The sequence below is a fragment of the Balearica regulorum genome, chromosome 2 (assembly GCF_011004875.1).
Source record: "Balearica regulorum gibbericeps isolate bBalReg1 chromosome 2, bBalReg1.pri, whole genome shotgun sequence".
Lineage (NCBI taxonomy): Eukaryota > Metazoa > Chordata > Aves > Gruiformes > Gruidae > Balearica > Balearica regulorum.
In genome coordinates this window covers 119,843,531-119,866,349 of record NC_046185.1, presented here as the reverse complement: position 1 = coordinate 119,866,349, position 22,819 = coordinate 119,843,531, and the positions used below count along the sequence as shown (strand labels likewise).

The 22,819-nt window shown below is 38.8% G+C and overlaps 1 protein-coding gene across 2 annotated transcripts; it reads right to left on the bottom strand.

The window, feature by feature from the left end:
* Nucleotides 1-253: 253 nt before the first annotated feature.
* On the bottom strand, nt 254-22,797 carry EXOSC7 (exosome component 7). 2 transcript variants are annotated; one of them, XM_075745585.1, is made up of 8 exons: nt 22,631-22,797; nt 21,528-21,629; nt 19,973-20,067; nt 14,034-14,199; nt 9,716-9,786; nt 4,975-5,098; nt 3,888-4,043; nt 254-846 (listed from the first exon to the last, which is right to left on the bottom strand). In XM_075745585.1, exons 1-8 carry the CDS (start codon nt 22,685-22,687, stop codon nt 742-744), a joined length of 876 nt encoding a protein of 291 aa, XP_075601700.1. In that variant the 5' UTR covers nt 22,688-22,797; the 3' UTR covers nt 254-741. The 2 variants fall into 2 exon arrangements, with proteins under 2 accessions (XP_075601700.1, XP_075601701.1); XM_075745586.1 differs by having other exon boundaries at nt 19,973-20,045; nt 22,631-22,766.
* Nucleotides 22,798-22,819: the final 22 nt, after the last annotated feature.

Below are 22,819 nucleotides of genomic sequence, written 5' to 3'. Positions count from 1 at the left end.
TACCTTATCTGCCATCTTCTGTCCTTCCCTGTAAAGGATCATTACTGACAGCCACTATACTTTGCCAGCTGAATTTTCAAACTCTTAAAAATTAACTTATTTTGCCTTCTACCTTAGCCATGCCCCTTCTCCTTAGCCACCACGAGGAGTTTTGGCTAGGTTACTATTGTACCTGTTGGCAAAAGGGACAGGCAGAGCTCTAGTGAGCGAGGAAATCTTGGTTTAAAATATGAATCGGAAACTTGGGACCATGTTGTATTTATAGTAAAATCTAACCACATTTTATTCAAAGAAATGTAAGATAATTTGAAGAATGACTACCACCAAGTACTCTTCTCATCTGGCTGGTGAACAACAACAACAAATCAAGAGGCCAGGCTTTGGGCCAAATCCCCATATACACTCTAGAACACACCAGCTAGTCTGCAGAAGTGGAACACATGCAAACAGAATTAAGTGGAACCTACAGCAGTCACTCTTGAAAACAGACTCAAGCACTTCCCAGGCAACTGTATCAATTGCTCCTGATGTGCTTCCTAGGTGTGGCAGTTATCCATATGGAAAGCATCTCCAATTTGCTGCTTTGCATTTAACTGTAGCTTTCTTTATGCTTAGTAACATTTTAAAAGCCTCTTAGCCAGAAGGATAAAGGTATTGGAACAAAAAAATATCCATTTTCTATATACAAACTGACAAGATTGCACAATCAATTAAAAACAGTTTTGAACATTTAATAAAAACTCATCCTAGAAATCCAACTTTCTGCCGTGAGGTCCCCAAACTCTCCTCTTCATCCAAAATCTTCTGAAGGGCTATGTGCAATGACTTGCCTACTCTTTTTCCCGTCTGCAATGCAAAGAAAAGAAAACAAATCTGAGACATATACATATTAACAGGAAGACAACTTTCACGGAACACCTCCTTTTGACAAATACTTTCCCTTTAACGATTAATATACACCAGCTGGTATAATAAAAACATGCTTTTAATTAAGAAAAATAATGTTGGTGGAAGCTTCATTTTAATTTGATTAAGTTTTGGAAAAATGTACACATAAAGGCAGTGCTCTCATTCATCAGGGAAGCATTCCATGATCATTAACACCAGATCTGTGCACTGCTGGATCACCCAGGAATACAAATTAAATTCACATCAGGCACAAGCACTAACTGGCCAGCACACACAATATGAAGCAATATTCTAGCTGCCAGAGGACAAGAGATACTTGACCAGCAAAGCAGCCTACTAATACAAAGTTCAATAAACTCTTCTGAATGTGCTCAGAACCAGCAGACTGAATCTAGACCAGCTCAGCATCCTGTCATGTGGCCAGAGAAACCCAAAATGCACACTGGTTGCATCGCCAAATCAGTCTGTGGGCTGATTCTTCATTATGATGTGCAAATCTGTACTGTGCAAGGACCTTAAAGGAGTTAACAGAAGGTTTTCTTTACAGAAATAAACTCCAGCAGGGTAAAACCACCAGGACTAGCTCCAATGCCAGCCTCTACTCTTCCCACATGCACAGTCGTACTGTGGAAGCTGCAGGACAGGGAAACATTGGGCAATGCTGAAATAAAGATCTTAAGGTAGTGGTGCCTATTAGAGCTTTCCCAGGGTTTCTCTAAATGACCTGAAATACTGACTCCATACAGGGACAAAGAGAGCCCACCTGTCCCTAAAGAGCCAAAGACAGATTATATTAAACTGAGTTTATTAGCTCCTGATCTATGCAACAAAACCTATGCCTGCCATACAGCTGACCAAAAAGCTCTCTTTCACCTATTGATGACAATTACCAACACCATGAGCACACAAACCTTAAAATAAGGTATGTTTCCAATTGAGGAACCAGGTGACAGAATATGACTCCTACTACCAAAGGAAATTTGGGAAAAGTTTTGATGCAGCAGGGTAGCTGTCAATCCCAGACAGCGTGAGTCATGCTAAATAAAGGGGGGCACACAAAAGAATTGTTAGAGCTCTGCACTGGGACAAAGATCACAGCAGCAGTCTGGAGTCCTGGGGGGTGATACACTTTGTGCATTCTCCTCAAACACTGGACACCACCACTCACACCAGGTCAAAGTGAATGGGAACTGTGCAGAGCTCTGGTATTGACACAACACACAATCCTGTTGCCATCTTATTCCTGCTTGCCTAGCTTATGGATTGGATCATAAACTCAGCAAAAAAAAAAAAAAGCCTAATCTGGGCAGCTCCCCAAAACTTTCCCATGAAGCTGCCTTCCTAAGACATATGTCCTAGGAACATCTGTTCTCTACCAGGCAGGGAAAGCTGAACACTCTGACATGCAGCCAAATCATTACGGAATGGAGGTGTCAAGCAAACCTCATCAGCCTGCTGAGTTTGAGGCAGGGCCAAACAAATAACCTCTGACCTCCCAGAAAACATCTTGGTTTCTTCTGATCAACTTTATCCCTCACTCCTTCAAACTGCTCACCACCTAGGAGGGAAGACTTCTTCCAAAGCAAGTGAGAGCGAGCACAGATCACTGGGTGATCAGCTTAAGCTTTTAACTCCTTGCACCAACAAGTAGGGACAAGTTCACTAAAGTTCTTAATCAGAGTAGGACAGTTTGAAGATTTCCCATGGTTACCTTCCATATGCACCTCTGATTAAGTGTTTAGGTGAGCATTATATAATCCCAAGCACAGCCTTTGTGGGTAGGCTATGCAATGCAACTGCTGTTTAGGGCTCAGTGTAGAGCACAACCTGTGATCAAACTAGAGGCTCCAATCAAAGCTTTCTGCAGATAATTTGCATGTGGGCCAGCTTCTACCACAAAGCTGTATCTAACTTAAGCACACATCTCTTTGTAGGAGCGCTAGACTCAAAATCTCAAGTCTTCTATGACATTAGTTAGAATTGGACTCAAAATCCATCAAGGAGGACACATCAGACATCCACAGGAAGTTTGGTTTCTTTAGGATGTCAATTAGAGATAACCCCCCTCTGCAAATCTGCGTAGATAATAATGGGGATAAGTGACCTCTCTGGATGCAAATAAAAAGCTCACCAGTACCATCAAGATTAGCACTCTGAATTGACATAATAAAATGATGAAGTGCCCCATATACTCAGCATGTAGTTTCCACTTGAGACCAACTGTTTTCAAACTTGGCTCCAAGTTCTGCATTCCTCACTACAGCCATGCTGAAAATCATTCTGGATCTCTAGGAAACAGAGCCTGTTTGAAGTATCTAATTTTCATTCTGACTCCAAGTTCAAAACCCAGTTCTGTCTCATGCTCAAGGCTAAACCCAGCATGAGAATTTATACTGGAAGACAGTTTTAAGAAGAGCCTGAAGAAAGGTTTAAAATGGAATTCTTATGTGGATGTGAACAACATCCAAATATTAGTATTTTCATGGAGTAGGGGCAGATCAGAAACCCAATAAAGGGGCAAAGAAAAACAACAGTAAAATGAGAGCAGTAAGCTTATCACAAAATAAATGAGTTATGCTAGAAGAGAACACCATGTACTAGCAGTTCAAAGTACCATCTCTACTTCTATAGGGACTTTACCATGTTAAAAGCTTTGCCTTTTCAGTCTTCAAGGGAAACAATGAGAGAGGGAACAAGTTCTCTAAAAATACTCTCAAAGTTTATCAACTTAAGCTTTAGAGTCTTACAGCTGTGAGGTACTTGACTGAAACAACTGTGACTACCATGCATTTCAGGCATTTAAAAGTTTTAGGTAACTCCCACTAATAGTAGATTCTGTTTCAAAGGACCTTCAGCAAGCCCCTTGTGCACCTAATAAAAGCACCAGGATTTCTGCTTTTGAAGTCCTTACTGCAGCTTTTCATACATTCAAGTTCCAGTTCATCCAGTATCATCAATAACTGCTCAACACTCCTTACCTCCATCATTTCAAAAATACTCTCAGGATCAAGGCTACCTTTCCCCACTTTCTTCATAGAAGTGAGGGCACCTTTACTGGTCACAGAAATAAGCAGGCTGGCCAAAGAACAGGCTTCTTCCTGAAGGGTAGCATCAACCACGTGCCTATATCCAATCTGTAAGATAGTGACAAAGCGACATACTAATTCACAGTTGTCTAAGCTCTTCATTGAGAAGTTAAACTGTGAGTAGTAGCTCTGTTGGCTGTCTACAATCTACCCTAATACCGTGTGACTGACTTTACAGCACAGTACTTAAACAGCCTCTGACCCCAAAGTAAGTGTACATGCATAACACAGGTGAGATAAGCGTGTCACTATTTCACACAGTTTTAATCTCTGACCATCCTTTTCATCTATATGAAACTCCAGATTCCCCTTTTTCCCCCAACTCCAAGCATGGACTTTCCTCCCCACTAGGTGAAAACTACATATCCTGAGACTTAGGTGAGCCCCCACTTCAGTGGTGGCCTTTCTACTATTTATGAAACTTGCTTAAATGATATGTCAGACAAACTTTCAGGTAACTAAGCAAATCATTAACTCTTGCATTGGAACATGCAGCATCCAGCAAATCAACTGCATTAGTTGTGGGCTATATATGGAAAAGGAAAACAAAAACCTGTTTGAAAGGAAAGAACAGTACTGCACTCATGAAAACAGAGTTCTGTTCCCAGCAACAAATACTCGTTGTGTAACTCTAGGCAGATCACACAACCTCTGCGCCTCTCAACAATACCCATTTGTTTTAACATACTGAATTATCTGCTGCTCTGGATGTTGAGTGAGTAGATGAAAAACAATAAACAACTCTTCTGCATGCAAGAAGATGCGTTTTAAGAATGAATCAAGTGGAAATCTGTGAGGGGTGGAAAAACCCCCTTATTTGGTAAAAGATCTTCCTAATTAGGAGGCCAGGGATGAACAAATATAGTGGACACTGACCATTTCTGTAACACAAGTTTCATCTCTAGAGAAAAAAAATGGCAGGTGAAGTTAATAGAAACTTAAGTCTCTAGGTAGAAGGTCAGAAATTTGTCAGGCTTACTTTGCTTAGCGTGACAATGCAGGGCACATCATCCACATTAAGTCGAATACAATCATAAGGGTCATCAGACAGCTCAATCTCTTTAGAACCTTCTTCATCCTCCAAAACACGCACTTTGGGTATTCTGTGGAAACAAAATGTGCAAAATCATTTCCAGAACAGGTAACAAATATAGGTGTCATACAGTCTCAACTTCAGGAAATGTCCTTTCCTCTAAATGATGCTAAATGTTTAGCAAAAAATCCAGATGTTATCAAAGTATTAACAACTCTCTAACTGAGACTAGGAAGAAAACATCATAAGTGGGAAGATGTTTAGGATAAGATCATCATATTTACATCATTCAAACCATTAGAATTTGAACAGGTTTTTACACTAATATATGGGGAGCGATTCTTTTAGAATTTGCACAATGCAATTCTGAACAATTCTTTGTACATCTGCCTGGAAGTACAGGAGAGAAATTACCAAGACTGAATCCTTTCACACTGTGGTTCCCAACCTTGCAGACAACAGTAAAGTCTTCAGAATTACAGGAATTGCATTGCTTGGCAAAGCTGCGATATCAGTAGCAAATACAAGTTGTAAAACTGTTCAGGAAAGAATGACACTAACTAAGGAGACTTGGGGTAAAGGAAAAAGATGACATTACTAAAATCCTTTCTCTTTAGCAAGATGGGAAGATTGGCAAGATATTCTCATTCTTTAAGAAGCCAGAAGACTCTGATGTTCTAAGGATATACAAAAGCAATGACCACGGATTAAAAACACAGGCAGAAATCCAAGAAATATTTTCTTCTCCATTGTGAGTGATGAGCTCTCACAAATGAGGTAGACAGGCTCCTTATCAGTGATACATATATTGTATTTGTTAGAGCCATTTTATGGGAGTTTTACAGGATGATTTAATGCAGTTTTCTTAGCACAATTAATAAAGTAATTTAAAACAGTTTAGTAGAAGATGGTATCTCGAAAAACCAAGAACCTCAATGTTTTATATACCCTTATTTATCCAGGTGCCCACTAGGAGGGAGTACAGACTGAGAGACTTTGCTTTACTGGTCAGTAAAACCCAAACATACCTCAACCATACTACTCTCACTTTTACACGTTTGCACTTGAAAACATGAAATATTTCAAGATGTCCCTAGAAAGCCATCTTCAGTAACCATGCAGAATGTAACCACAATCTGTTTTTGTATTAGTACTTCTGCAGTAGCATTGTGTTTTATAACTAGACTCTGGAGGTTACATTATTTTACATATTCTGTACCAAATATCTTTTTTAAAAGAGGAGGAGATAGGGAATGATTTAGTGAACTATTCCCCCATCCATGCAAAGTGATTTTTGTTGTTCCCTGGAAGAGTATTATAGTTATTTGTGGCTAACAGTCCCACAGCTACACACAACAGCCAACCCTGCATCAGTGAGAACAAATTCCCTATGAGAACATCGGCCTGACCCAAGCTAAACCTGTAACTTTTGGTAAGCAGAACTGCGATGTGTACTTTTTCCTGAAATCAAACTCAAAATGCTTTGCAGAGTTACATAACAACTCGTTGGAAATGCATCAAAGTCTACTTTGAGGTTAAAAATACTCCATTAAAAATTGATGGAATAAAGTCACAAGGTGACTAACCGTCAAGCTACACAGAACAATGGACAACACTGGAGAACAGCCTAGACAAGAAGTGTATGTGCCAGAGCAGTGTTTAAAAAAGAAGGAAGACTTCAAGAAAATCTGTCAGATTGAGCAATTTTTAACTCCATCCTAAAATAACTATGAAACCAGAGCAATGTTTGGTTTGCAAGAAACAGTTGCCAGAATTTATACCTGAAAAATGCCTGCAAGGAGCTGTTTTGGCCAAGAATAGATGAGAGAGGTACAAATTAGAACTACCGCAGAGGTTAAAAGATAGTCGATCAGACACAAGCATCACAGTTGCATAAAACAGGGGTATATACATGCAAAAACTAGGCAAAGAGAGTGTAGCACAAAGCATTTCCATAAGACTAGAGACTTCCTCTCCCAGCTTGTAAAGATTTATCTTAAGAACTAGCTGTACATGTTTACTTTGCAACTTCTATTTTTCTGTTTTGATTCCTGCAACTAATCAGGGAAGAAATCTGTACAGCAGGACTTAAGTCACATAATGAACAATGCTCTTTTCTGTGTACTGCAGACCCAGATTTCACAACTGTAAAACCATTTCTACCCTTGCAAGGAGGCATCAGTTCTGTCTCTACCACGCTGCCAGGCAAAAAAGCATGACATCCACAACGCTATTGCATTATAAACTCTCTAGCTTTTGTCATTTGCCTAGTTTCTGTTGCTCAGTTGCAAGTAGGCACATTCCACAGGATCAAGTTACATCCTGACACAGTAGCTACTTGCACATTTTGCAGCATCTACTTCAAGAATAGACAAATCCATCCTTAAGCACCTTGGAGACACAGTTAAGAAGAAAATTTGCTATCTGCTTTCTTTTGCACATGATCTTTATATATATTTTTAGAACATAATGAACAACACAAAACTCCAAGGAGTATATGTTCCCCCTAAAACAGTGATATTGTCATTGTTCCATGCCTGAAGGGGATATGATGAGTCAGGTCAGACATACAAAGGATTTAAATCCCATAATTCTTGTGCAAAATTCCCTAAGTTACGATTTTGCATTTACTTAGCCCTAAAGAAAAATGTGTCCATAGTTATTACAAAAATGGTTAGAGCAAGATTTTAAGGATGAATCTGAGGTTTTCAAACACCTGTCTGAACATCTAAACATTTGTAGCTTCAAAGAAAAAACAGTAGCCTGAGCTCCCTGCTCTTAGCTCAAAGGCTGCAGTCAGGGCTGACAAAGATCTGAAAAGACTTATAACAAAAACCTGGTTGTAAACAGATTATGAAAGGCAAGTAAGACTCAAAGAGGGACACACACATCAAGCGAAGTTCAGAACACTTAATCTGAAGTGATCTTCAAACTGACGTCTTGCTGGGACAGTAATATTTTACGGAGAGCAGGCAGCTACTCTAAACAACCTTGTGTCAATCCAAAGAAAACTTAGTAGGTACCAAAGGAAAGGGAGAGGACTAGTGAATGAGGACAACAGGTTTTCACTTTGAATTTCACCTCTTGAGTTTCTGAGCTCGTATGAGATTAGATGTACTAGCATTCTCTGCTCAAATCAATAGACAGGGTTTTCACAGGTCAAAAATCAATGAGCTCTGCATTATGTCATACTATATCATATTTTTATTTGATATCCAACTTCCACAAGACTGTGGAGGCTTGCACACAGATTAAAGACTGTATGAAAGATACAGTTTTCAGAGGAATAAAGATAAAGCAGACTCATTAAAACAATTACACTTATGTTGCCCGTGTTCCCAAAGCAACAGGTTTTATTTAATTATTTTAGTTACTTTTTGTACTATCTTCCCTCTTTATTCAGAACTGGGATTCTGGTTGAAATAAGAAAAAAGACTTAATTGTCTCGTAAATGAAGTACGTGCCTTGGATCTGCAAAACAACTCACAGGGAAGGGACTGTTTTAACTATATGACTTCTGCATCCTGGCAGCTCACCCACAGAGACATAGGCATTTCTTCCCTTTAGTGTACTGTCATCAACTCTTTCACAAGCCATTACATTTGTGATGGTATTTCTTAATGCTATGAAACTAATCTGCTGCTAAAAGTTACCGTTGAGAACTTGATTAACATGGAAAATTTCTCAGCAATATATACAAGTTGTAGTCTTAGACAAACTCTCCCCTTCTCCTGTTCTAAAGTGTTTATATCCTGATATGCTGCCTTTCTTCAAAAGCATATTTTCCTCTTCTTCTTGCACATACTTTTCCAGCTCTAGTACTGTGCACTGATTCCTTGATGAATAAGCCAGAAGTATGCCAGTGACTTTAGCAGATCTCTAATTTACAGATGAAGAACAATTTGAGATCCACTTTCAAAACATTTACGTCTTTAAAGAGTCTCTTGCACCTCTTCCAGCTACTTTTGCTACACAAGTTTTTTTAGCAAAGCCGTTCACTATTTTCTTTCTGAAGGATTCTACAAAACTCTGTATTCCCTTTCATCTATAGTTAAAGAAGATAAAAACATGAGAAAAAATATTATTCAATGTAATCATTAAAACACATTAATTCTAGTAGATTTTGTTCTTCCATTCTTTCAATTAAAACACATGGGGCAAATTTCTTTAAAAGACATGTCATTTCCCCTTCCCCGCAGTCTCTTGCCAGCCTTTTTTCCGCTTAGTTTTAAAAAGAACTCTAGACTAATAGTTAATGAGAAAGAACATCAGAAGTGGGAAATCAGGGCTAGTTACAAATTGGTAGTAACACTGACAGAGGGCTTCTTATTCTGGATCATCACATATCAGTAAATACTTCTTATTTTAAACCCACAAGGCATCAACACAAAGACCTCCAACTACTTGCAACAAAAGCATACGGTCAAGACAGTTTTTTCTGGATCTGGATATAGAACAAAAGCTATATTGTGAGCCTGTCGGTGCATATAATGCAATATGACACTTAATTACAAACTGAATTAAAGTCATTAGTTCATGTTACTTGCATACAAATGGACTGTCTTGTATCTGAATGCAAATTGCCTTGGGCATTTCTTATTTAAGTAATTAAGCATTAAAAATGCTTAGCTCACAGAGAGTACTTCTCTTCTACTTCCAGTCACATGAAATGAGATCTGTGCTTTACCTTGTGTTAAACAGAGCTGCCTTCACTGCGATAGAGATTGCATCAAAGAGGTTTCCACCACATTCCAATAACTGGGGAGGAAAAAAAGAATCTCTTTAAAAGAAAATCAGGCTAGTGCCTTTAAACCAAGTCTTTAACCTACTTGAAAAGGCACAAAATTAAGAACCACAACAGGTTTTTAGAAAACAAAGATGTCTTTAAAGCCTATCTATGAAAAGAAACAACAGATAGGAAATTAAGATTTCAGCTAACTGTATTATACATGCAAAATAGAAGAGTTAATGCACTTCATAATAAAGTTCATGATAAAATTTAATAATAGAAACTGAAATGAAACCACTGCTGTTCTTAGTCTTCTTGAGCTAAGACTCTGAACTAGACTATGACCAGAATACTTCTTATAAACTCACCACATTCATTCTTTAATGTTAAATCAAGCCAATCCATTTTCTATACTTTATTTCAAAGAGGAGTCTTTTTTAAATATCAGCTGGACAATTGGTAGAATTGTTTTCAAAGCAGCAATGCAAATTGTCACCCAGAACATGGTATGAAAACCTAGTTACAGAAGGTATAGTTCTGAAGGCACATTGTGATTTATTCTCTATTCTTTATGGAAGAGTTGTCATCAGCAGGCTTGTCTTGTAGCTGAAAAGTATCTAAGGAAATCCTGACTTGTTGCTAACACTACCACTTAAATTAAAGTATGTGCAGGGAGTCTAGCTTAGTTTCTTCCCATGAAGATCAGGGGAACAGCAATACTGCATACTATAGAAAAAGGCAGGGCTCCCATAACCACTAATACCTGACAGACAACTCAAAGATCTATTAGGCCACAGTCCAGTGTTAGTTCTCTGACAAGTTTCTCTCTGAGCTGCCAGTACTATTCTATGAACACACACATCCTCAGCAAGCATTTGAAACTACTTCAGCAAGAACATATGGATGCTTCTCTATTACATCAATCTATGCTGTATGATGAGACAAAACAAGCTTTGCAACACTGATTGCATTGATTGTTCTTCAAAATCTATTTAAGAATGAGATAAACTCCTGCACTGGGAGCAAATCATAAATCAGATATTCTGGAAAAAAGAGTTTATTTTTATGAAGACAGACTGAATTGTGTAAAAAGAATGACAAAAAGTTGGGATAGAAAGCTAAATACAAAGGTGATCAAATTATTGCTTTGCAAACAGCTGCTGGATACAGAGAGGTTAACTTGCCACTTTCAGTCATTATTGGATTTTACTGGATAACACAATAAGCCCCACAATATCTTTGTTATTAAAACACAATAATGGGATGTGCCTGTACTGTTGCTAGGCTTATGTTCAGGTTGCTGTTCTAAAGCCTTATCCATATTACAGTGGCGCCTACAGGCTAGGAACACAGCCTCTGTCAAGCATGGTACAACAATTCCTCCAAGAAGAAATTAACACTCTCTTCTCAGCTGAAGCACCTTGTACTGAGATCTCCCCTCATTTTTTTTTAATTTTTTCATTTAAGGACTAAGAAAGTCTGCACAACTCTGAGTTGTGGGAAGCAAAGGAGTCTTTAGAAAGGACTGCTTTTATTTTACCGATACACAAACGAAAAAGTTATTGGAGGTGGAAAAAAAGACAAAACAGTGTAGACCTTGCCTTGTTCAAAAAAATTTTTCCTCCAATAGGACAGATTTCTAAGGTGTTTTGGTTGTTTTTTCCAAACTGGCGAGGGAATAGAAAAGATGAGGAAATCCTATGAGGGATGCTCAGTAGTGAATTGCTAAAATTTCAACAGAACCTAACGCACCTTCCCCCAACACAGTGACGTAGAAGGGGAAAGAAATTGAGGGAAAGACAGAGAGGGTGAGAACAGGGTTATAGTTTTGCAGTACTGTGTATCTCCACATTCACGTGCTACTCTTCAGAAGCTGAACACCATCTATTATTAAGAAAGAATGCAAGTATTTTGAATGGTCAGGGTATATATTCTTGACCTTTGACACATATCTATATGTGTCCATATGTCTGCATCTTTGTAGCGTGTACAGTTGAAGTTATTTTCTTTCTAGTCTGACTGTACACAATTACAGCACCTCCCAAGTACACTGACCACTAGAAAATGTTTGAGACATGTTTTTAATTGATAAGCTGCATGACTATGCAAAACATGCTATTTTCTCTTTTGAGGTTGTGTATCTCAAATTTTGTTTACACACTGGAGCTGAATATAGACGCTTTGATCAAAGTCCACATGGCTGAATTACATAGCAACAGAGTATCTCCAGGTTTGTAACACTCTTTCTGGGTTTTTGTCTTTTGGAATGAGAAACTTGAAAATAAGTACCTTCCCACCTGACCAGTAGTTTCAGGCTTATGACAGATGTAAGGTTTATTTTCCCTCCAACTTAACTATGCAACACAAACTCTCACATGAACAATTTCCAGGAATTCTGACAGAAAACATCATACAAAGGACTCTCAATAAGCATTGTTATTATATTTAGAATCTGCCTCCCTCAAATGATGGATAATATGACTTGCAGTGCCTCATACTAGCCCAAGTGTCATACTTCCACAATGTACTATTAAAATACAGGTCTATAGGACTAATTCACCAAGAGCAGCTTCAGGAAAATCTGTAGGTATCAAGCACCTACATAAAGTATAAAATATCCCATTTGATATACTTATCTTCTATTTAGAAGGGGAAATAGTACAAATACCTCAAAAATATGAAAATGCAGAGGCCTGAGGTGGGCAAAAAAAAAAGAAAAGCAGGGGGGGACATAGTAAGAGACAAATGTTAACACTATCTTGTTCCAACTATACCAGCAGCTCTTCAGTGGCTCACACACAAAATCCATGCAGAATATGACATTAAAAAGACTCATCAAGTTTAGACTCCTAATTATAAACCTACAACAGATTCTTTATTGGCACTGTAAACAAAGCTAAATGTAAAATTCATCACATATCATAGGTCTAGACCTTCATAATTCTAGTACAACTAGTAGCATAAAAAACCAAGGCTGTTCTTCTCTGTAGCTGTGGACAATCAACAAATTTGTCCAAGAAGAATCAAAGAATGACCAGTTATACCTCCTACAAAAGCTATACAGAACTACTTCTGCAGCAGTCAGCTTTATGAAGGTCTTTGTTCATGCAGTGTTTATACAATGTTAAGCAGTACATTGCTTAAATAAGCACAATATTTAATATTCTGTACCCCTGCTTGTAATTACCTAGTAACTAAAGGCCCCAGTGTGATTTCTCAGAACTAACACTTCATTCTCTATTAAATTATGCCAAGCTCCAATAAGTTGGTGACTCGGACTGTTAAAGCACTCAGCATTGGTACATATTTGATCATCCTGTATGTGTATACGTACCATATCTACTATAATTAGGCTAATGCTACTGCTTTTTAAACACCTAATGGACTAAATTTCACATTTATTTAGGCTTTAGTTTGAATGTTCCTGTTTTAACAAAACCTTGTTGGGGTTTTTTTTTTGGCAATACAGCTTAACGTTTTGCAAATAATTTAATAGATGTTAATGGATTCCTGCGTGTAAGATCCCTCAACATATTTTCAGTTACAAATTTGACAAATAGAAATTCAACTTTGGACCAATAAGAATTGGAAATAATGCTCATGAGAGTCTGACTTGCAGACTTTATTAAATTCCCATAACAGAGTGCTTTAAATACAGCATATTTGGAAATTGAGCTGCTGCATGTACAAGATTTATACACATAAAATTCAGTTTCCATTTTTCAATGAGAACAAAGATTCAGTTTCTCTTCTACATTAAATACATGCATACAACTTTCATCAAAAAGTACCTAGGCCAAATGTAACTTTTACCAGAAAAGCTTCTATTTTTCTTTACTGAATTAGTACTGATAATAGTGCAAAGAGGTAGACAGAATGGACAGTTATGTTAGGGGTAACATAATGCTAACTTACATTCACTAGAATGACACATTTCCTACTATATCCAGCTTGGAAAAAGGTTTAGCCTTCTTTAGTGGCAATTTCCTTGTCAGTATAAGGTCACTGATTTTTCTCTGAGACAGATTTGGAGTATTCAGTTAGCTCTGCAGCGGAGCAGCGGCAGCAACAGAAGTAGAAAAAGAGCAAGCTGGAACTAGCGATTAACTATTACAGCTAGATTCACAAGCAAATGGTCATCCTATTCTATGATCCATCCTGAAGCATTATATTACATTACGATACGCTTTTTTTATACGAAAATACACATGGTTATGCTAAGTCAGTAAGCACCTTGAAAAACATCCTTGATTTTAGTTTTCATTTCCTTACTTACCAATACATCAACATAGAGAACCCAGCAGTGCTCTCTGGGATTAATACAAAGTGATTTCAAGTCTACACTGCTCTCGCTGCTGAATACTCTGTAGAGTGTATTTGCTATCTCTGTGCCAAGTTCTTCTCCTCCCCGGCCTTCAAATTCAGGAGTAGCATTTGCAGAACTAGATAAAGAAAGGAAAAAAACCTTTCACTTCTGAAGCAGCCAATAGCCAAAGAACATTTCTTAAATATAAAGCATTAGAAATATCTAAGGATTTATTTGTATGAGAATAAGCATCCTATCTGTAAAGAAATTATTTCCATTTTGCATAAGAAAATGTCTTGATGCAGATAATATACCTACATTTTGCTACAGACTGATACTAATTAAATTCCACTACTATTTTCAGTTCCTGAGTTACAATATTAAAGTTGGTGAATTCTCTCAGGGATTATTTCCTAAACACTCTCATCTTCTTTCATCTCAACCCTTTCAAAAATAAAAAAGTGAGAGAAATCTGTACTAAGTTCAAAACAGCTAACAAGACAGCCTGCTAGAGTTGAATGTTAAATTAATATGATAAGAGAGTGGCTAAGAGAAAGATGTGACCATATGACAAGTAGAGTATGTTTTGGCTTTTTTTTTTTTCTTCAAAGTGACATGACTGCCTGACCTTAATTGGTAATTTCTTTACAGAGTGTATTCTCTGCTATCAAGCCACTTACAGACAGCAGCTCATTACTTTCAGCAACTGCAGCTTATGGAGATCAGGATCTAAAGAACATTTTTTCCAGAAGGGATCTGACAAAAGCGTGTGGTCTTCACTTCTCTGATTCCAACATAACAAAATTTGTTTATGAGTAGTCATGCAAGAAAGTCCTTGGGTGCTGAGGGCTTGTACACAGCTAAGAACAAAATTCTAACAAGACAGCAGGCCTACAGAAAAGAAAAAACAACACACACACAAAAACCCCCAAAACCAAATAAACCTGCACCTCCAAGTTACAATGAAATAGAGCAGAAATGTCCAGAGGTGCATATACAGCAAAATAACAAACAAATATTCTGAACTCAACCTCTGGTTTACAGAAAGAGGGCAAGAGCATTCTCAAGCAGTGGAGCTATGGCACATATTGCAGATCTTCTTTTTAAATAAACTAGTCAGACCTCCCCCAAATTAATTTCTCATTGCAAAAAATAAGAAAGGAGGGTGGTTCCACAGAAGTAGTTCGATTTGTTCAAAATCTGTAATAGCAAAGCCTTGTATTCTCCTGGCTGGGCACCTCCCAGTGCCAATTTCTCACGTATGTTTTGTTTATATGATGATATAAACTCTTAGCTCTTCCAACAGGAACACCACAGGAATGCAAACATACAGCAGAAAATGAAGTCTTGGAATATAATCCCCTCACCTTTAAAAAGCCAACCGCTAAAGATCCACATTATCTTATCTAAGTATGACTCAAACCATCAAATCAGCTGTGTCAACGAGACTGCAGTGCCTATAAGGGAAATCCTTACCCCACAGTAATTCTCCCAACTTGTTCTTTTGCAGAAGTGATGAAAACTCAGAATGCCAGGAACAGCTACTGAATTTTATAGAACTTATTTGCTGCTTCTATAACTAGACACACTATACATGCTTAAAAAAAAAAATTACTGCCAATCAAGCACTGACCTATGCTTCCAAACTACATTTGCTACTTGATTAAGCACTGCAAGTGTGACATAGTATTATTACTATGTTACGTTATTATTACGTTAATATTAGACACCAATTTTATAAGATAGGACCATATCTAAATAGAAGTTAATTCTGGGAATATGCTGAGTTAGGCCTTTGGGTTGTATTAAACAAGCACTTATCCACAGAAGCAGCTTTCATGCAACTAGATTGTTCTGTTTAAACCATTCAGTTTCAAGTATGGTTACCCAAGTATTATGATTCCTATGATAAGCTGAAAAGAATTATACAAACCTCAGTCTATACCTCATTATTATTTCTAAACATGAAGTTTTATCAAATGTTGTAGTTTTTTAATCATAAACGGCCACTGACTTGACAGCGAGTCAGAAGAATGTAAGACTCAGTTGGAATATTATTGCAAGTTTCACTGCATCTTAATGCCATTATTATTTTAATCCTTCAATTCCTTGCAATCAAAGTGAAATAAAAAAAGTAATGTTAGCAGGGAACTATTATAATAACTACATGGTAAATACTGCCACCCAATGCTCACAGACTATTGCAGTAATTTACACTGGGTAAAATTCAAAAAAGGGTTGTCTAGCACACTAACAAAACAAGCTTTTTGGCATTTTCTTTTATAGAGCACAGAAAGAACTTAGTAGTGGCCAAGTGGAGCACAGAATTTCTACTCCTGAACAGAATGCAATTTTAAAGACTTTCAAAACCATTTCAGTGTCACATGGCATAACAATCAAGACTCCTACAGCATACAGAGGCTTCTACCACAGATCTCTACTTCCAAAACCCTTGCTGTTCCCAGCCAAAATCTTTCTCTCACAGTAGTTAAGTTCTTCCCATCCGTTGCTCAGGCCATTAATACACTATAATCTACAATGTAAGTAATTATAACAGAGATAAAACAGTTAAACAAAAGCTTACAGCTATTTTCCTGGTATACAAAGGCTTCATTATGGAGAGGATATTCTTCACTTAAAGCCTTATTCACCTTGAGCAACCAATACCAGATTTCTATTCTTGCACCAAAAGAAGCATACAATCATTTAAAACAAGAAGGCAGATTTGCTGTTTTAGAATCAGCAGTAAGTTAAACACCTCACTAATATTCTACCCTTACTGAAATCAGCCAGAAGTTATCACATTTATTACATGTCCGGACTGCCAAGGCAGTCCCAGAAATATAGACCTGAATTGAGGTCCAGATGCTGTCTAACTGTGTTAATATGATTATAATGATATCGGAACTCATGACCCTATAAAGATTTGGGCTAACAAGGGTTTGGATTTAGTCTAGTCAAATTGGTAACTCTGCCAACATGGATTTACTGATTCAGGTCTTTGCCCGGTCAGGCGCTGTCACCACATTTCCCATCCAAAAGGGGAACATCTGCTGATAGAGTTTGAAATGGTTTTTACTCAAGGATCTGATGGTGTTTCTCTCTGAAAACGAAGCTAAATCCACTACAGACCACCTTTAATGGAGAAAGTACTGTAAAAAATTGTAAAGGCATTTCAGTCTTTCAAAACTCATTAGTTTGTCTCTTGCCTTTGCAAAGAACAGTTGCCATGAAAACAGGTTTATGGTAAGAGAGACAGAGGGAAGAAAGGTTCCTTTCTTGTAAGCACCATTCAAGTGACATCTTCAATGATGGCACTAAAATTTGTTTTAAGTTAACATTTCCTCCACACAACGCAATGGAACAGCATCCGAGGATCACCTAAGAGCGTGCTGATGTGGCTGCTCTGCAATACTGTCATGTCATGATGTGGAGAACCGCTTTCTATCTATATTTAAGATCCTACCTAATCCAGACTCCCATGCAGGCACCACTGAAGTAGGCCCACTCTTCCAGCTGGAACAAAAACACGTCTGGCTTTCAAAGCAGAGGGACAGATGGCCAGACTTGGACAAATATAGTCCTTGCTTCCCTAATTCCACAAACAAAACCTAATGCATTCAAGGAATTCAGATATCTGCCTTTTTTTTTTTGCTATTTCTTACACTTTGAAAATGATAAATCTGCTTCAGTCAAAAAACAAAACCCCCTAAAAAACTCTGACAAATCAGTATTGGAACAGCCCCAAAACTCAAACATGAGGAAAGCAGACATGGCAGTCTTTCAACATCAATGGCCAAGATGAGTGTCTTCTTCCGTGCTGATGAGCAGTAAGGATATCATGTAAGACATGGACTTGCTCTACAATAATTACTTTCTAGTATCAAGAATCAGCGCCCCAAAAGTCATCCGTCTCAAAATGGGACTAAATGTGCTTCTCAGATTTTAGGTTAAGGACTCAGAGTAGAATGAAGAGAAATGGAATTTTGGGGCAGAGAATTATATATACAATGCAGCAAGTGCAGTACAAGAAACCATGAAAGTTTCAGGAAATAAGCATTTTAAGATATCAAACACTGCAGTCTGAGTTTTTACTACTAGTTTCAACAATATAAAATCCAAGTAGAACACACAGGAACTTAACCACGAGATGCAGTGTATCAAACTATGCTCAGTTACTACCACCCAGTGGCAGCCTGGAAAAGCATCGGCGTACCCACAGCATCTCATTTCCCTTCACAGAGAACAAGCTGCTCCCACCTCACATTTTGTCTTTCGGATCTTTCTGGAGGCTAGAGGTCACCTTTCCCTGGTGGCACAAGCATGTGAGAAGTGACCACCCTGCTCTAAAATTTAGGCTTTTGGTCTGTGTCGTCACAGAAAGTAAAGATTATCTATTTCTAGAACTGACAAGATCCATCTTGCACAATATTGCTGCACATCTCCCTCCCACCTTTTTACAACGCAGAGATTAACATTTAGAAAATACAACCTAACGTTAATCTAATGAGTTAAAGTTTTTCTAACATTCATATGTAAATAAATGAAGCGTCACAGATTTGCAACATCCCCACAGACCACTTGTTTTAGTAAGGAACGTCCCTGCTGTCATTGGACTCCCTTCATATAGAAGGCACCAGAACAAAGCAGGTACTATTCAGGATATTTTGTACGTGAGTTTTCTAAAGCAGTCAAGCTCAGATCTCCTCTAACAGCAGGACCGCATTTGAGAAAATCATCTTCCTGTCTGACATTTTTTGAACAGTAATCATAGACAAATCATTAATTCACAGGTGAGTCCTTCCCTCTACAAACCCTAGGTTTCCACAGTTAACTAGTACTTTGTGATGTATAGAGGCACTCTTAGAAAAGGCTGCATAACGTGAGATACACAAATGGTAAGGCAGATAGAGCCACTTAGGTCAGAAACATTATCAGACATACACTTAACAGCTCTTACACCTTAGCTTTACTAATGGTACATTGATTTAATGTCAGAGTAGCAACATTTTTTTGTTTTTAATAAAGGTCACCTGTAAAATGGCTAACTTGACAGTGCCGAGGCTTTTATGAGAGGTTCCCAAAGCACGTTATTTCATAAAGAACAGTTTTAGGAAGTCTACAAGATATGGATACTGTAGTTTCAGACAGTAGTCTGAAATAACTTTGAAATGCCAAGACCAAAGATCTCAAGAGCAACCTGAAAACAAGAGCTCTCAGTTTTCTTGTTTCCTTCATAACTCAAGCACTATGAAGACTGTAAGGATAAGCAACAGTCCATTTGTAGCACAAAGCCAGGAATAGGATTAAAAGCAAATGCCATTTTAGTTAATGAAATACTGACTCACAAATAAGTATGATAACTACATTTTCTAACTAACTTTTGCATCTGAAATTTACAGTAAGGATTTTTTTTAATCAAACAGTTTTGTACAAAACACGCTTCAAACTTTTTCCACAGCTTTCAAAGACAAAGTAAGCAAAATCCTTTAAGCACAGTTAAGGTACAATCTGTATCAGTAAATTCTTTTCTTCCGGAATACTTAATTTTTGAAAGATATTATTTCTATTCTATCATTGTAAAAAGGAAAACTGGCATTGTAGTCATGAAGGCATGTTAAATGCATGTGTAATTGAACCATTACTCATTTCCAGCTGCAGTGATACTATGCAATTTGGTTTTTTTAACCTGATTTCATCCTTTAACTCCTATTGTTTTGCTTATTTTGCGTCTGCAGAACCAGCAAGAAGCTTATGAACATTCGCCACTATTGAAACAATAATTTGCTTCTATTGCTCAGAGCCTTATGGGAGGTTAGTGAAACGAAGGTATAAACTTCTTAAGAATGGTAAGATCTAATTTGTCACTTATTCAAAACATTAGATCTATTCTCTTCTAGTATACCAACCAGTCAACAAAGAACTCCAGGTAACCTTCATCTGGTTTCTCCAACTTTGGTGTCCCCATTTCAGCTTTTACACCTACCAAGATATCGGTGTGTCCCTGTTAGAACAAAAACATATCACACAACTAGAATTATATTCACAAAACTACTTGTTTAATTTAAGAGTCTATGGTAAGCTGACATTTCTACATTTCAGTTATCCACACCCATCATTCTATCAGAACGAACTTAAAATCACATTAGGTTTTTGGGTTTTTTTAAAAAGGAAAGGCTTTAGAAGAACAATGTTAAGCCTAAGAAGTTTCAAGTTATTACCATACATATTAGCTTTCTCTAGGTTAAAAACACACTCTTCATATCCATGACTTTCTATCATTTTGGTTCTGGAAACGGCTATATTTGCAGAATCTTTATAATATTGCGCAGTATATTTATCTTCTTCACAGTCAACACATGCCAGATGTAGTTCTGCTTCACTATAAAGGAATAGAATTATTTTTTCCAGTGATTAGGCACAACAGCGATTTCATTTTTTCAAGACCAAATGGTTCAGATTGAAGACTTTTTAGGTACTTCACCGTAAATCTAGCTCAAGTAGGTTAAGCCAGCCTGAATGAATGAGGTTTAACAAGGCCAAGTGCCGGGTCCTGCACTTGGGTCACAACAACCCCAGGCAACGCTACAGGCTTCGGGAAGAGTGGCTGGAAAGCTGCCTGGCAGAAAAGGACCTGGGGGTGCGGTTGACAGCCAGCTAAATATGAGCCAGCAGTGTGCCCCGGTGGCCAAGAAGGCCAACAGCACCCTGGCTTGTATCAGAAGTAGCGTGGCCAGCAGGACTAAGGAAGTGATCATCCCCCTGTACTTGGCACTGGTGAGGCCGCACCTTGAGTACTGTGTTCAGTTTTGGGCCCCTCAGTCCAAGAAGGACGTTGAGGTGCTGGAGCACATCCAGAGAAGGGCAACGAAGCTGGTGAAGGGTCTGGAGCACAAGTCTTATGACGAGCAGCTGAGGGAACTTGGGTGGTTTAGCCTGGAGAAGAAGAGGCTGAGGGGAGGCCTTCTCACTCTCTACCACTACCTGAAAGGAGGCTGTAGTGAGGTGGGTGTTGGTCTCTTCTCCCAAGTAACTAGTGATAGGAACAGAGGAAATGGCCTCAAGTTGCATCAGGGGAGGTTTAGATTGGGTATTAGGAACAATTTCTTCACCGAAAGAGTGGTCAGGCACTGGAACAAGCTACCCAGAGAGGTGGTGGAGTCACCATCCCTGGAGGTGTTCAAAAAACGTGTAGACGTGGCACTTCGGGACATGGTTTAGTAGACGTGGTGGTGTTGGGTTGACGGTTGGACTTGATGATCTTAGAGGTCTTTTCCAACCTTAATGATTTTATGATATATCCTGTCATTAATTCCTTAACCCATAGTTTCAGTTAATGCTACTTTGATACACATTTTATTACATACACACAAACCCATCTACAAATAGCCTTGGCTTATCTTAGGGTCACATAAACCAGAAGTTTCATCAGCAAGGTATAGGATCCCTAAGAAATTTACCTACCAGCTTTACTCTTGCAGATCCACTTGTGTTTGATACAACATCTGTTTCTACTTCCGCACATCTGTAGTCTTCGCAGCCACGACCATCTACACGAAGGTCTTCCTAAGTATGACAATCAATATATTGTGTTTAAGGGAAACAGCAATGAAAAGAATCTGTGATTTTCCAGTTTCCTCTTCCTATGCCAAACACAACAGTAAAATTAATATAAAAGCAACACCTCCCAGTTTCATCACTAACTTTTATTTAAGAGCACAACAGAACCAGCTGTATTTTTCCATTCACCTCTCATTTATCTAAGGCTTGCAATAAGCTTTCTGCAGACAGACATGAACTCCTGCACTACTTCCATTCTGTTTCTATAGAAAGCTTCAGACTACAAAAGCGGAAAGGTCTTGGCTTTAAAAGGTACTTTACCTAACACAACACAGATTTTTCTTGGGATACTCAAGTTCTGTACTTTTATATATGTAGTTAGGATCCAGCAAACAAAAATAACCCACCAGCCACCCAAATGCTTTCATCTGTTTGTATTTCAAAAACAGGTATTACACACTCTCAGACGCTATACAGCTCATCCCCATAGAAGTAGGATTTTTTTGCAGTGAAATATAGTTTCAGTACTTTGCAAAGTACAGCCCTTTTATCTTTGACATTTCTCCTCACACATCCTTCACTCTTCCTTGGTCCACTCCCTGTTCCTTAGCTTATTGACAGGCTAACACTCTATACAACGGCAAAAACTCGAGAAAGACCGAGGGAAGAAGGCGAAGAGGAGGACAAGAAATGAAAAAACCCCACCAAATCCACGTCCTGGTCTCAGCCTGCTTTCTCTTCAGATGTCCTGTTCCCAGTGTGCTTGGGTGACTACCCCAGAGCTTCCCTCCCCAGACATAAGGTAATGGAAAGCTCCCTCCCCGCCAACCTACGCTGTAACTCATGCCGCCCCACACCTGCTCACAGGCAGCCCCACGCCTCACAAGGCGGCGCTACCACCGGCCACAGGCACGGCCGAGTTGGCCCGAACCGACTTCCCGCTCCCCCCACGTACGGAGGCCACCGCCTACCGCGGAGCCTCCCGCAAGGTGCTCCGCCGCCGCTACCTGCACGCCATGCACGATGTAGACCTTCTCCGGCTCGCTCAGCACCACGGACGCCATGTCTTCCCTACCACCGCGCTCGAGCCCTTCCGCTTCCGGCGTCCGCGCGGCACCGCCGCTACTGGCAACGGCCGCCGCTACACCACGGCGAAGGGGGCGGGAGCGGGCAGGCGCGCACGGCTCCGGCCCCGC